The following is a 15,565-nucleotide window of genomic DNA, read 5'->3' as shown; positions in this document are numbered from 1 at the left end:
GGGGGGGGGCTGTTTTTCCGGTGTGCGGAAGCTTCAACGGTTTGGGCTGCCGTCGTTTTCCTCCCCGGCCGCCCGGAGAAACTGGATGCCAGCGTGCCCTCGTGTGTTGCGCCAGAGCTGCTGAAACGGCGGGCGGGGTGCCTGCGGTTTTTGCCGCCGGAAAGTTTGGGTGACGGTGAGGCGGGCCGGGCCGGGCCTGCAGCTGCTCTTTTGGTGGTGTGGGCTTCAGAAGATGGGCCTGAGCTTTGCTGCTACTACAAATTACAACTTTATTTCGGCCTGCCGAAGGGATCGATCCTTTCCATTGGTAAGTGTGTCCTTCTAATGGAGACTTCAGGTGCATCAATCAAGTACTCAAAAAGTAAATAGCATCACTAAAAGAGAGTTAACCATGGTTATGAACATGCATATCAGAATCCATTTCACTTGCATTCATGCATGCGCATACATTAAGGCTAATCTATATGATGTACATAAAGTATGGTTAATCATGGTTATGAACATGCATATCGAAATTATCTCCGGATTCATAATTATAAGGCTAATCTAAATGCATTGTATGATGTACGTCAAATGAACACCACATGTGGTGTTTTAGTGACATGTCATTAAAGTATATCACTATATGATGTACAGATGAACGCCACATGTGGTGTTTCAGTGACATGTCATAAAGTATATCACTGCAGAGACACAGCTTAGGCTCGACATCATAGCTAGAAAAACATAACAATTAATCGTGTTCAATGACATAGGAAACAATAATACGATAAGATACATAACAGAAGTTGTTTCTACACATCTACTTAATACTAAACCTAGTGACGTGGCGGTCTTAGATATTACATCACGCTATAATACATTTGAGATTAGGCTTAATAAGCAGCACCATGATTATATTGAAATCATCACCACCAGGATTAATCCTGATCCGACGAGGGAGGGCTCTCGGCCCAGCGCTCGTAGCCATCACACCTGGGTCGTAGCCCATGAGATGCCAGCCATCTTGATGCCAGCATACTTGGCTGGCATGGCACCATCCACGAAAATGTTGAAGCACACATTGTAGATCGAGGGACTCCAGGTGAGGGCAGTTGTCAAGAATGGCAGCTAGTGCTTTGTTGTTGAGCTTATTGTGATAAATCTTCAGGGAGCGTAGCCCATGCATTCTTGCAATCCCACGGGCTTCATCACAGTCGGAATTATCCTCATGATCTATTACAAAACTGCATGGCGAGGGAATGTACTTGCCAACTTCGAGGCGCTTTAGCTACAACCTCAACTGTATTAATGATACCGAACCACTAATAATTCTATATATTTTTTTCAAAAATCATCGTTTCCATGCATAGGACCATTTGCAACCTTACTCTGTGCCAACTAAGCAAGGAAGCATAAGGTCCAAGAAAGAAACATTATGCAAAGATGACCATCCACATCTCTATTAGATCACACTACACTAGCTTCATGAGCACTTGTACTATGGAACACGCATGAAACCATCAGAATGGTAAAGTGAAATGACTAATATCTTGAGAGAGTTGTGTGGGTGCTACTCACAAATGAAGAATATATATTTGAAACAAAAGGCATGCCAATTTCTCTTTCAGTGTATTTAATTAGAGGAAGGGAGTGAAATCGTTGTTTGCTATTAATAACTGTGCTCATAATTTTTGTAGTGAACAAACATTTTGAAACATGTATTTCCCGGAGCCATGGAAGAGCACTAGTAACCAATCTCCTTCTCTAGCTCCATGGCAGCAATTCTGCAGCGTAAAAACAGTAACATCTTGTACATCCAGAAACTTCTTGAAACGCCAAATTCTGGAACGGGATTTGAAACGAGGTTATGTCCAGTAAGAATTTCACTAAAACGTGAAGAAATCATTTTTCCTTCCACAGTATTCTGATGTTCTGAGAAAGAAAAACCTTTGTTTTTAAAATCGAAACGGTGCAATTAACCACGTATCAAACCCACAGCTACTCCTGAAGATATAGTGTTCAGATCTCAATAAATAAATGATGCAAATAAAAGGAGTGCAAGGACGTGCTGTCAGAAACAAGCAATTACCAGACATTTTTCTTCATTTTTGCTGGCAGGACAATTCTTTCGAGTGGTATAAAAATAATGCAGTTAAAGATCATACCTGCCCCCTATGTACTTGAGAAGGTCATCATCAACAAACTCCTCTCCGATGAACACCTCCAGCTGGCCGCTGGAACGGTCCACGGCCTCCTTCACCATGGCGCACAGGACATCTCTAGCTCCAGACCTGCAATTCTCTTTGACTGCCACAGAGAAGGCACCTTTGACCGTGGCGAGCCATGAGTGGCACAGCGCCCATAAGGATCTCAATGGCGCCTAGCTTGGCAAAGACCGACGTGAGGGCGTCGAGGGGCAGCTCCGACCAGTCCCTGGCCAGCGTCGCTTGCGCAGGCTCGGAGTCTCCCCCGGCCTCCATTTTCGTTTGCAAATGGAGCACCTGAAGAAAAAAAGGAAAGCAACTCTAGAGTAGAGCAAGGTAGTGGTTACTGGAGAGTGAGGCACGAACTGGCGTTTCCATACAAAAGCATAATAAGGTGTACCCATAAAAGTCTTCAAATCCACAATTAAGTTTGAAAATTGCCATATACATTTGCAATATTTCAAATAAGATTAATTACAATACTTCTTCTTCTCGCGGCCTACGCTTTCTAATGGCCATGAAAATCTACACTGTACCATCTTTATTCACATTGAAGAAAATATCTTCTCACTCAATGAAGTGTACAATGACAGAACAAGTTACAAATGTGCCACAATCCTACATCCCTACCATGGCTACCAATCTGAAAGCTACCAAATCTCCATGCGAACCAGTGGATTACCTTGCTAGCTTGGTGCTTGCAGATCGCAATGGAGCTGCCGTGCCGTGAATAGTGCGCCGGCCGAGGGGCGAGGGCGCCGCCCGCCGCCGGATCCCTCCACTAGCCGAGTCGCCGATCGCCGGATCTGGACTCGGCCGGCCACCGGCCGCCGCGCGCTGCCACGCCAAGTCGCCGATCGCCCCCAAACCGGCAAACCCTACCCTGGCTGCCTCGGGCATTCCTGGCCACTCGACTGCGTATTTACCTTTTTACAGCCGCTCAGCAGCTGCCTTACCGCCTTACCGTACGTCCGTACTATTTGTACTTGTACGTGAAACGATTATACAGCAGGGGGTTAATGTACAAATCACCTGCACTTCGTGTATGAATCAAAACGCAAAAGGTGAGCAACAATGTTTTTACTTTTTAGGTGGTAGTAACTGTATTCAATCCATTAAACATTTGGGCCACTTCAACTCTTAACAAAAAAACAAATGTTGTATTCTTAAAAGGAAAAAAAATGAAAATGTTCGTGTGTTTCTGCAAATTACACTGAATCTATACATCGGTTACTCATAGCAACCCCGCACTTGGTTACCTACAATTCACTTTATACAGGGCTGCGGCAATCATATAGCAAATCAATTCAAAAGAAAAGAATGGTTACAAACCATATTGGTACGATCAGAATGCCCAGAGCAATGCAGAAGCCAAGCTCAGCTAAGATGAGCAATGTCGATCTCGTCAGGAAGCCTGAACGTGTCGGCGGCCCCAAACTTCCTCCTACCATCCTCCCACTCGTCTTCCTCCTCCGCGGGATCCTTGCCATCACCATGGCTGTCCTGGGCTGGCAATGGCAATGATGACGGGTCGCTGACGCTCTTGGACCTGCAGGGCTCGTTCGCCAGCATGCTGACCTGACCGAGGTGGGAGATCTCCACGACGACCGTGTCATCGTCCGTCGGGAGGGGCTGCTTCCATGGCTCTCCGTCGACCCTCATGAACGTGTGGTCTGCCACGCCTTTGTGGAACTCGAAACGGATTCTATGAGCCTGGAAAGCAGGATGTTGACATCAGATTTTAGATAGCAAGACCAACCCATGCCACTGTACCGAAGAACCAAAATGGTACTCATGTTCCGTTTTCAGTTCATGTTTCTTGTATGTAAGATGGACAGCAAGAGGTAGCAGAAGCAATTCGCACCTGCGCAATGCGAGTACCATGTCCATTAGGGGCCAACAGGACCAGCCCATGCCAGGCATCACGGAAGCCGACAACTTCAATAAGTCCATCGTCGACAAAAGGTGCAGTGAACTCCCTCTGCACATTGCCACAACAAACTTGTGAACTAATCACCGTGTCTTGCAGTTCATGCATGATAGATTGACAGAAATTAGGAAATGGGAACCCACATCTGCTGCTCTCCTTGTGCCAGGCATGCCCCAAGGATTCAGTCCTCCAGAAAAACTAGGAAGGTTCAGACAGACAATTGACCGAATACTGCAGGAGTCACAAATGTAACGGAATAAGGGAACATTTCCCAAGTGAACTGCAAGAAGCTTTGGTCTATAAATCATACTGGTAGGACTACATTGATGTCTAGGAGAAAAACAAATAGTCCTCCGATGAAAGTAAAAGGCACCAAAGTTTACCTGTGATGAATCTGGAGTTCCTCCCAGTGGCTACCAGGTCTTTTCATGACCTTTACCTTTGCAAGTTGAGCAAGGTTCCTGGAAATAAAGCATTGTAGCTTATCATTTATTCACAAAAGGAGAGAGGAAAACCTCAAATTTACACACAGTGACAGAAATAGTATATATTTAGCATTATCACTGAAGTCGTAACCTCCCAGAATGTAAATTCAAACTGCAAAAGATGGTGGTAATTTGGAGCAATGAAAAAAACATGAAAAGAATTAACTATTTCAGTTAAAGAACAGTGAGTACCACCTTCCCTTCCCACACTCCTGTGGTCTAATTTCAAATGTAACACTAAACATGATCAAGACAAAAGGCCCCATTAGTTCTAGGCGGTGAGCATCACACAAGCATTGCAACATAGCAGAATTTTTGCTGATATGGAATTATAATAAATTAGCGAACTTTACCTTGATGATGACTGACTTAGAGAAGCACAAAACCATCCTTGTTTAAGTCCAAGCTTAGCATATGTACCCTTCATAAATGATATACATCAACAATTCAAAAGGTTAAGCATAACTTAATCAAGACTAGTTTGGCATTTATTTAATCAACAGAGAGAACAATATAGTAAAGAAAATGACTCCACGAAGGTATGAAAAATAACAATTACCTGATTCGTCAGCTGGTTCTTGAACTTCTCTGGATTCCTCTTCCTTTCAGAGTGAAATGCGTAAGACACTTCCGCATCCATCCCTGCAACATGTGAAGTCATGCTCATCATGACTGACTGTTGACTCTCTGGAGTCTGGATTCTTTAGTTGTTATTTGCTTAAGGATTCAGTGAGAAATATGGATTTTTGTTGATACGGAGCACCGAAGGCACCCCTCATTCCAGTCTGGAGCCTATTGCCATTTTTATAGTTTTTTTTAAAAAAGAAAAAAGAAATATGGATTTAAAAAAAACAGAAAATGGTGATTTGCCATCACATTAATGGCAATAGATCTGCAGTAGTTTCCTTGGTGAGTCAGTAAATCACTATCCTTGGTAGCATGACCCATCAACTGGCATCACAGATAGATAAAAAATAGAAATAGACAATTGGATAGTTTAAGGTACATAATGGTTTTGACCCCATTTCAGCAACATTTAGAGGAGATTGATAACAAAGTCTTACCCATACTAAAATAATTCCAAAATCCTCCACGGAATGTGTGGTAACCTTCCTGAAGTAAACAAGAATCAAGGAAACTTTGAATTAAATCCGGTAGCCAAATGTCTTTGACTGTAATGGTGCATAGCCATTATCTTAAACAAGCATAATCTTATAACGAAAAAAATTGCAACAGAAAAGGATGTCTTACCATATTGAGGGAGTCGCCACTTGACACACGGTGAAATGCATGCAATGAATGAGGCAACTCTAATGGAGCAATAGGATCACATGGACCTTCTTTTGGAACTCGCATTCTCAAAATGATGTGCCAACTGAAATATCAAAGTGTGCATTAAATTGAACCAGCCTAGGCATGAAATAGAGAATAATAAGCATGTTTTTAAACTGAGGAAAGGCATCAACATGAAGTGTTAACTATTCAATTATTTTAAACGCAATTTTCTTAGAAGCAGTAGATAAATCTAGCATAGAAGCATGCTGCATTATTGCATCAAATATTAGACAAGTTTTTTTCCCACGAACACACAGGAGGGCTGCAGTTTTCATTATTAAGAAAATAGTTTCCTACAGATTTCCACAAGAATGTAGTGTAGACAAGCACAAACTGAAGATTATAAGAACATTCAGCAATGTTTTTATGCTCATGACAAGCATTAGATATACTAAAAAAACTAACAATGAACTCTATATTTCAGGCAGTACCTATCAATCTTAATTTCTTTTGCATGCTTAACTAGCCCAAGGAACGATTTTACAGCCTCTTGATCTGTAGAAGGATTCTTCTTTCCCTGCAACATTGAATTTGACATAAATTATGATCTTTTCTTACATGCATGCAAGGTCACAAACTAAAGTTCAGGTGAGAAAAACGAGCCATTCCATTAACAAAATTGCACTTGCATGACCTGCTAGAACCCAAAAAGGTGCATTAACTTTCTGAAATCTTCCACACTCGCAGCAGCATAAACCAACAAAATAAAATTAAAAAAGCAAGTAGATCTTATGCAAAGTACTACAAAGTATTAGACATTCAGTATACAGGTAATAAATAGATGGAAGACACAGTCACTGGTGCATCAGCATAGACCTTAGGTGAATCACCTTTTTCATCATGGATGAGAAAATATATAAATAACTTCCCTTTCTCCTTTTATGTGGAACATAAGGGACACAAAAACATAAGAGAAATATGTTTTATTGGAACAGTTGCTGACCACCTACCCATCCAAATGAAAAGGGAAGGTTATTTCCGGTTCCCAGAGGCACAGTCGCGACTGGAGGTGGGTGGGCAAGCTTAAGGTCACTGACCACCCCAAGTAGCCAGCTAGCTGTACCATCACCGCCTGCAACCTAGTTGAATTGTGTTTAGTCAACAAAACTAAAATGGAAAAGCAAAAGAGACAGCCAACTCTGTATAATATAATCTGAATTCTGAAGGTGTTAGCACACACAATTAGCCTCAGCGTCCTCCAAATTTGAACAGCAAGAATGTCTCCTTCCATCTTGAGCCTTTCAAGGTTGACATACAATCGGTGCAAGACCTTATCTGGAGCCTCTTCTGAGAGGTCAAAAACCTGAAAATAACTGAGCAGCTCTCACAACAGTGCCACATCCAAAATGCTACTATGGACAGAAGAAAAGTGCATTTCCATGCTCTAGCATTTACAAAAGGGCAGAACAGGTACCTGTGCTTCATTGAGAAGTTCACGGTATGTTTTGATCAAACTACTTCCAAGTTGGCCGCCGGACCTTGAGTTGATGAACACTACTACAGGACAGCGGGGAGCATGATCGACAATCACTTGTTGGGCATCAGGCTTCAGAATGTAATCTGGAATGTGGTATTCCTCCAAGGGCCCACATGGCTTAGAACAAGAACCAACCACGATTTCTGCCTCCCCTTCCATCCTGCAAAATCTGTTCTGAGCAGTTTTAACGGGCTCACTCTCCCAAATAGGATGCAGGTGTTAAAAATATGAACAACACTGATATTTTAGCATCACCAATCTACAAGAAAATTGTAAGGCTAGAGAATCATGAGTGAACACAGGTTCAATTTCGCTCTCCATTTTTTTCTTGTATGTAAGAATCTTGCAATAGTTTTGCAGGTAAAAATCTACCCTTCAGAGTACACGATGTTGTTAAAGTAGTATCTTTCTCACGAGTCAACGTTAGTTTACGAGCAAAAAAAAAAAAAAGGAATCCTTCAATTAAACCTACGCCAAAGGAATCGAGACTGGATTCAATTAGGAACGATACATTCGACGCGATCGGAAACAGGGAAGAAAAGGGCCGAGTCATCAGGATCAGAAACAGCCACGCATCCCTGCTACATCACCTCGCCAACGAGCGGCTACCAAGCAAGGATCCAAGATCGAATTCACCAACGAGCTCACGGCGCGAGAATCCTCGAATCAAGATGAACGTCCCGAGAAGACTAATCGCAAAGGAACGGTTTCGGTGCCCGCGCCCTTGAACAGCAGGGACACGGCCGGGAGCCTCGTCGACGGCGGCGAGCGCCCCGCGGGCACGCGGAAGCAGGACCGTGTATGCCATTGTTACCTGGGCTGGGATCGAAGATTCCTGCGGCAAGGCACCTTAAGTCGCCGCCTTGCTGGGGTCGGACCGCCGGAGGATGAGATTTCGATTTCGGAGGAATCGACAGGAGGAGGAGGAGGAGGATGGGATGGTGGCAAGGGTCGAGTGAGTGGGGAGGGAAGGACCCGAGGTGGACAGGAACAGGAGGCAGTCAGGCAGCCACTCTCTGTCTTGATCTCTTGCATATTTGCCATTTTTAAGCCTTTGACTTTTCTCTTAATTTCTTTTTCCCCATTTTTCAATTTTTGATAATGACTTCGTGAGAGCACAGCACATTTATGCATTCATATTCTAAATTCCCAATGATTATTTAGGATAAGTAATCACACTTTTTTATTTTTTGTAGGTGTACTTTTAATATCTTTGAATATACTCTCTTCATCCCAAAATTCAAATTGTAAGTTGTTCTAGTTTTATTTTAAATTAGTTTTAAAATTTTAACTAATTTTATGAAAAATACATAAATATCTGTAATATCAAACTAGTTTAGACCATGAAAAGTCTTCCTAGACTATTTAATTAATATTGTAAATGTTAATATATTTTCTCAAAGTTAGAAAAGTTTGATTTAGGATAAAATTAAAAATAACCTACCATTTGAAACAACGGAGGAAGTTTTTCTGTTTCTTAGCTTGATTCAACTTATTTGAAATATCTCCTGCGCTTTGCACCTCAAAATGACACATCGAGTGCAAAGGAGTATCTATCTGTGTGCATAATTCAGAGGAAACAAGAAGAAAACAACACACTAAAAAGAAGTCATTGTCTTTTTCTCGCGAAAAAAAAACCATATAGTTCTTGGTTTAAATTTAAAGCACATAGTTTCTTTAAACCACCAAGGAAATCATAGTGATCCCAGAGAGAGAGAGAGGGCGTAAATCAGCTCGGCCCAAACTATTAGGCTCCCGCCGGGTACATGTTCAGGATCAATTGGGCCCATCTAAGTCCAAGCTCTATTTTAGTTTCCACAGTCAACTCATTGTCCCATTCTGCGTGAAGTAAAAAGATGCATTTCATTTCATGCTCTGCACATCTTGAGACCTATGCAACCTTGCGGGAATGCATAAATTACACAGAAGTTGCGCAAGGATATTCAAACAAGACGGTTCAAATTCTCACGGTAGGATTGCCCTATACATGTACTAAATTTGTGCAATTACAGTTATTTTAAGAAAGATTGACAGGAGCACTCCACTGTCATTTAATAAGGAAGCAAGCAGTCCATAGTCTTACAAAACGATATTACATAAATTAAATGAAAACTCCTCCAGCTAAACAAAGAAACAAACAGAAAGGAAAGAGAGAAATGTCAAAACAACCTAAATTTTTGACACGGATGGAGTACAGTAGTTTACGGAGGTGGAGGCCAATCTAGCTCAGGGCTTCCGAGAGCCATTTTGCGCAGCATTATCTCCACCTTTATCTCCTGTACCATCAGCTGCGCTCCTTACAGAGGTTCCATGTTACATATATGCCTTGAGCTGCTTGACTTGCTTTTGGCAATTCTGTATTTGGTACAGTCAACAAGACTTATCGGACGGATAGAAAGAACAGGGGTGTTTGGATTTGGACGCAGATGCAAGGATCAACCATGTCACATCAAATGTTTGATACTAATTAGGAGTATTAAATATAAGCTAATTATAAAACCAATTGCATAAATGAAGACTAATTCACGAGACGAATCTATTAAGCCTAACTAGTCCATAATTTGATCATGTGATGCTACAGTAAATATGTATTAATTATGAATTAATTAGACTAAATAGATTCATATAGCAAATTAGTCACGGCTTATACAATTAGTTTTATAATTAGTTCACGTTCAGTCCTTCTAATTGGTATCCAAACATTCGATGTGATTCGAAAAAAAAATAGTCCATGAATCCAAACACCCCCTAAATCTAACAATAAGGCTACTCCTAAATGAATACAAGGTGAACGAGGAGTGGCCCCCCTTTGTGGCCTCCTAGGTTGGAACTATTTCATGTTGGGCCTGGCCCCCACTTTCCAGAGAGGAACATGTGGCCAGCCCTTGCCTGTTCTCTTGTGCAGAGAGATCTTTTCAGATCGCTTGGGTGACATCTGCTTAGGACCACTTCCCAGGACTGAGAGCTTCCTAGTAACTAGCAACAACGATTCCCACCCCTGCATTCCATGGCCACGCTCATCCTAGCTTTCTTCTCTGTCCCCTTCAACACTCCGAATGTTTGCTCCATCACAAAAGCTACTGTGAATTCTCCTAGTACATAGAATGAAGGATCAGAAAAAGGTATATTGGATATGCTCTTTTTTTGTGGCAGCACCACAGCTAGGGTTAAAGAAATCCCCACTCCCAGTATGCTGGCAATTTTCCCAACAGAAGAATAGACCTCGGATCTCGTAGCCCCATAACATGGTATAGCTTATTAGGAGTATTTTGATGAAGTATCTTCTCGGCAAACTAAATTTAAGGGTCTTTTAAAAAGATCCGGAGTCAATGAGGCTCCTTGATCCCTTCCATCTGCATGTTCTTCAGCTCCAGTGACTCATACTTGGCCACTAACCTAATTGCCCAAGTGTATCACCATCTCCAAGCAAGCTGCAGCTAGCATGTGGCTTGCACGATGCTCCCCCATGCCAAACGCCAGCAGAATAGAATACAAACGCTTCAGTTCTCTGCGACTGCAACTTCCTTTTCACACCACAAAGCAAAGCGTGCGTACATCCATGACGCATGCATCCCCTCTCCTTTCGTTTTCAGGCCTGTTTTCTTGTGGTGAGTTGATGTCGACAACGACCCTGGGGATCAAAAGATCAGGACGAAGAATCTGATGCCTCTAAGCAGGGTGCCAAGGCAGGCTAATGGCAGTATCAAAATCTGCAGGTTGCTGTCACTGACCTGATGGGATCAGATCAGATCAACATCAACCTCTGCAGGTTTTCGGATGGGGTTACTTCTTCGTTCCTTCTACCAGGCTAGATATTTTTCCATTTAAGAACACTAATTTGACCAGATAGCTTATCATCCACAGAAGAATCGTATCCTAATCCCAAGCGCAAATGGACTATAAAGAATTCAAGATCCATCTCTCGCCATGGTGCAACTTGCCAAAATTGCATATTGCCAGGTGAGCAACAGTGCATCATGCACCTTTCTGCCGCCACACTGCAGCTACAAGAGGTATCAGGTATGATTGTACGAACTCCTGATCAAACATTGTGTATGAAACAGAAGCAGGTAGTGGGGCATAAAAAGGAAACTTTCAGACAGTAGAACATCAAAGAATGTCACTGCAAATGCGAGCCTATATCATTTTTCTTAGGTTAGCAAACACGCCTCATCCACAAACAAAAAGGAGGAAAGAATTAAACACAGGAAAGTAGTGGGGGACATATACATTCTCTGGCGAGCCATCACCATTTAGGGAAGTACTATCATGGTTCTAAGACGGCTGCCCTAATAACTTGTGTGCAAGTTGACAACCGAAAAGGATGTATGCCTCGGTGGAAGCTTGATCTCGTCGTGATCCAATTCTCCCCAAATGCTTGGATACACTAAAAGTGACCTTCTAATGTAGTTAGCATCAACATCTACACCGTCATCACAAGTTGCCTGCCTCAGGTAAATCTGCAATAGCCAAACAGAAATCTACCATGAGCAACTTCTATCGTAAATCACAAAACAGAACCCATATTGTGCTGTTAAAGAAAATTTCACCAGAAGATGATTCAACATTTAAGAAGTACTAATCGTAGCATCAATCATCCTAAACACAACAAAACATCATTAAGGCTCCATTGCTAAAACACTAACACCTTCTGCGAGAAGAGAATAAACACTAGCACTCGAGTGCGATAAGTGACATAAATTGGCACTTGGCATCTCACAAGATGGCCTGCCATCTACATGTCACTACACTCAAAATAGACCACAACAAAGTGGAAATGTAATGCTTTTAGAATCTAAAAGCAAGTTTGCTACCCATCAGCTAGAGCACTACTGGGATTGCAGATCACTCCAAGCATCATATGATGGCTCTCAGCAAGGCAAGCAAAGCTTTCTCATCATGATGTAGCCATCCCCTTTCACCAGTAGAAACTTCATGACCGTAAAACCCATAGGTAGTTATCAAGCTTTAGCTACAACTTTTGCATCAATTCGCTCACCTTACAATTCTTTTTATTCATTCTTCCTTGGTCGTGCTACTTGCAAGTGACTTTAAAAAACATTGTCTGTCATTTTTACTTTATAAGTCAGTACTTCACATCAAGCTTGTGAAGATGCATAATTGCATCCATGTTCGCAAGTCCAGGCTTTTTCCATTTTTGTAGTACAGTGAACGGTACTCGCAGTTGTTAAAGTGTTCATTGAGCATATGCCATGGAATTTTCAGATCAGGGGGTTTGCAAACTCACCCATTTCGGCCAATGCCCGCGTTGGAGCAATTCCTGCCCGGCGTGCCACTCCCGGACTGCGCCGACCCTGAGCCCAGGAAATCCGAGGGCGATCTCTTCCTGTGCCGGTTAGCAAGGAACCTGCCGCCGTTCCGGGAGGAGGTGGCCTCGTCACTCCGGCCGCCGTGGCGCGCTGGCGACGAGTACTGGCACAAGCTCGGCTGCGGCGACGTCGAGCACCGCACGTCCTCCTAGAAGAAACACGGCGACATTTGCATCAGATTGACTGGCCCCTTACGAATCGGAAGAAATGGTGGGTCTTCTCTACCGCGATTTGCGAGGAAACCGTCCGGATCGACGAAAAATTGCATACTTGCAAGCGACGGAGCGGCGTCGAACCAAAAATGGCGGAACAGGGGAGGAAATAAAGGCGGCACCTTTGCGCATTCAGCGGCATTAGCGCCGTTGGCGGCAGCCTCCCGGCTGCTGCTGGACGTGGAGCTGGCGACGGGCGGCGGCGTGGCGTCGGCCTCCTCCGTCCATGGCACGACCTGGTTCTCCCCCTCCCCTTCCTCCTCCTCATCCTCGTCCTCGACGACCACCTCGTCGTCGTCATCCTCGTCCTCGGAGCCCGCGGCGCCCATCTCCACGTCGGGCCCCACGCCCCCTGCGCCCGCGGCGCCCGCACCCCCCGGGCCGCCGCCGCCGCCGCGGCGGACGCAGCGGTCGCAGAGGGAGGCCGTGGGCCCGAGGCGCGGCCCCGCGGCGCGCCACGGCGTGGGCCGCGCGCATCCCCGGCACAGGAGCGTGCGCGCGTGGCGCGCCACGAGGAAGTTGGCGCCGTGCACCTGCGCGTCGCAGCCCCAGCAGAGCGTGGCCTCGTCGGCGCAGCAGTACACCCGCGCCGCCGCGCCGCAGAGCTCGCACGCGCCCCCGGGGCCCTTCTCCTTGCCTCCGCCGTGCCCCGCCGCCGCCGACATGGCCCTCTTCCTTGGAGATCGCCTCGCCGTCGGAGGACTTTTCTTTCCCCCTCGCAGCTTCTTCTTCCCTTTCGTTGGAGCGTAGAGAGAAGCTAGAGAGAGAGGGATTTGTGTGGTGTGTTGAGAGGAGAGGAGAGGAGAGGGTGTGATGTGGGGCTGGAGTTTGGTTGGGTGCGAGAGGTTTTGAGCCTCCAAAATGATCCTCTGCGGATGCGCTTCGCTCCCACTACTGGCCGCGGGAGCCTCCACCTGGACATTCCACGCCTTCTTTTTTCCTCCCCGCCCTCTCCTCTCTTGGGAGGCTTTATTGCTGCTGCTGTAGGGTATGGGACAATGGGTTATCCAGCGACCGGCGGGTTTGTAGCTTTAACTAATTTTTTAGGGAATATACGAGTGAGATAACATGCAACTAGCTACAGTATATGCAAGTTTTGTCCGAAAATATTGAGTTCGAAATAGGTTCCAGATTATATTATGATTTGCCTTTTTTATCGATCTCATGTTAGAAATGTTATATTCATGACTTTTTTTTCTTTATTTCCGGATCTGCTATATTGTATGTCGACAAATGTGAGGCCAGATTGTAAAGTCCTATATTTTACTATTTTATTTCAGGAGACTCGGTTTAATATTTATATTGTTTTGACATAATGAATAGGTGTGACATGATTTTTTAAGGGGAAATAGGATTAGTCTGATTGAGAAATACCTCATTGATAGCCGTATATATAATAAGGGATTGGTTCAACTCAGAAAATAATTAATTGGTGCTTAGACGATATCACATGTGCTTGTTACACCATAATCACACTTGAACAGTGACCGCTCATGCTTAGCTTTTAGACTTAGATCCAAAACTTCAATTTATCCATGGCCCAAAGCATTATTAGAATTCGACATGACTATTTGTTCTCTTGGGATCCAAGTGTTACCCAGCAAAGTGAATCTTCCTTTCAGTAACGCGATCGCCAAAGATCGAGAATAAGATTTGTGTTGTGTGCAGCGAATATAGGATTGATGAAAGCGACTGTTGGTAGCTGTTGAGATCGTAGAAGGCCGAGAAATAGTTATTGAAGCATCAATAGTGAGATCATTAATAGTGACATCTCAAAAAGACGACAAAAAATGGTAAACCACGGGAAAAATATGTACTAATACATGTTTATACATATGGATACATAAAATTAACATATTATCCATGGTAAACAAGTGGATTCATAACCGCTTTACTTTTTGAAAAAAAAAGAAACAAGATCACCCACTAATGACATCTCAAAAACAGTGGCAAGAACGGCAAACAATATGAAATTTCACAAATGCTTATCTTTTGAGAAAAAAACACGCATGCAAATATTTCATGCAAAAATAAGTCGTGGCCAAGAGGAAATATAGGGTGAGGCAAAACCAAAGGATCGAGATGTCTTTAGGGAGAAGAAGACGTGGTGAGAGGAATAAGCCGCGAAGGAGAACGTGAGGCTGGGAAGGGCCGGAGTGGACGCGAAGGAACGTGGCAGGCTTGGCGGCCGGCGCTCGAGGGCCACAAGCTCCAGACTGCTGAGGCGAGGCGGGTCGGCCCACGTGAAGCGCCCGGATCCATATCCTGCCACCTCGTATTCCTCGGTTCCCCCACCTCACACTACCACCACCTGCCACCCTCAGATATTTTTCCCCTCTCTCTCTAACACCATTATTGCTAGACGTACAGATGGTACTACACGTTGGACCTCAACATCCTGTCATCTTTTGGTTTCTACACCAGTTCGTTCGTTGGCTCCAAGATGACATCGGCTTCGAAACTGCCACATTTGTTCTGCTGAATTTGCACATAAGAATGTATTCAGCGTATCATTGTGAAAAATGCATTTGTGAACTTAGAAAGGGAAAAACATGCGAAACAAAATTTTATTTTCACTTTTGGCCCATCAAGTTATTCCTACACAGTTGG

General features: G+C 44.0%; 2 protein-coding genes and 1 long non-coding RNA gene across 4 annotated transcripts; all 3 read right to left on the bottom strand.

Moving 5' to 3' along the window:
- Window positions 1-717: 717 nt before the first annotated feature.
- Window positions 718-3,117, bottom strand: LOC105914645. Its single transcript, XR_002678184.1, has 2 exons — window positions 2,869-3,117; window positions 718-2,483 (listed from the first exon to the last, which is right to left on the bottom strand). It is a non-coding gene; the product is annotated as an uncharacterized LOC105914645 (long non-coding RNA).
- A 161-nt stretch (window positions 3,118-3,278) lies between these two features.
- On the bottom strand, window positions 3,279-8,431 carry LOC101765720 (diacylglycerol kinase 5). Of its 2 annotated transcripts, none has more exons than XM_004972658.3 (13): window positions 8,228-8,431; window positions 7,351-7,582; window positions 7,117-7,239; window positions 6,887-7,015; window positions 6,368-6,453; window positions 5,853-5,976; window positions 5,666-5,714; window positions 5,161-5,243; window positions 4,955-5,022; window positions 4,500-4,577; window positions 4,260-4,347; window positions 4,051-4,167; window positions 3,279-3,899 (listed from the first exon to the last, which is right to left on the bottom strand). In XM_004972658.3, the coding sequence occupies exons 2-13, from the start codon at window positions 7,570-7,572 to the stop codon at window positions 3,564-3,566; spliced, it is 1,503 nt and encodes a 500-aa protein (XP_004972715.1). In that variant the 5' UTR covers window positions 7,573-7,582; window positions 8,228-8,431; the 3' UTR covers window positions 3,279-3,563. The 2 variants fall into 2 exon arrangements, with proteins under 2 accessions (XP_004972715.1, XP_004972716.1); XM_004972659.3 differs by having other exon boundaries at window positions 7,351-7,573.
- Window positions 8,432-11,489: 3,058 nt separating this feature from the next.
- LOC101765310 (zinc finger protein HD1) lies at window positions 11,490-13,899 on the bottom strand. The gene is made up of 3 exons (XM_004972657.4): window positions 13,078-13,899; window positions 12,662-12,891; window positions 11,490-11,873 (listed from the first exon to the last, which is right to left on the bottom strand). The coding sequence occupies exons 1-3, from the start codon at window positions 13,618-13,620 to the stop codon at window positions 11,864-11,866; spliced, it is 783 nt and encodes a 260-aa protein (XP_004972714.1). The 5' UTR covers window positions 13,621-13,899; the 3' UTR covers window positions 11,490-11,863.
- Between the last annotated feature and the right edge of the window lie 1,666 nt (window positions 13,900-15,565).

This window comes from Setaria italica, chromosome VI (assembly GCF_000263155.2).
Source record: "Setaria italica strain Yugu1 chromosome VI, Setaria_italica_v2.0, whole genome shotgun sequence".
Taxonomy (NCBI): Eukaryota; Viridiplantae; Streptophyta; class Magnoliopsida; order Poales; family Poaceae; genus Setaria; species Setaria italica.
This window is presented reverse-complemented; position numbering and strand designations above follow the sequence as displayed.

Excerpts from the sequence above, each read along its gene's own strand:
- LOC101765310 (XM_004972657.4), bottom strand. The coding sequence starts at position 13,620 with ATGTCGGCGGCGGCGGGGCACGGCGGAGGCAAGGAGAAGGGCCCCGGG. Across the intron at positions 12,892-13,077 it reads ATGCCGCTGAATGCGCAAAG|GAGGACGTGCGGTGCTCGAC; the intron begins GTGCCGCCTTTA and ends TGTTTCTTCTAG.
- LOC101765720 (XM_004972658.3), bottom strand. The coding sequence starts at position 7,572 with ATGGAAGGGGAGGCAGAAATCGTGGTTGGTTCTTGTTCTAAGCCATGT. Across the intron at positions 7,016-7,116 it reads GGAGGACGCTGAGGCTAATT|GTTGCAGGCGGTGATGGTAC; the intron begins GTGTGTGCTAAC and ends CAATTCAACTAG. Across the intron at positions 5,023-5,160 it reads AGAACCAGCTGACGAATCAG|GGTACATATGCTAAGCTTGG; the intron begins GTAATTGTTATT and ends TCATTTATGAAG.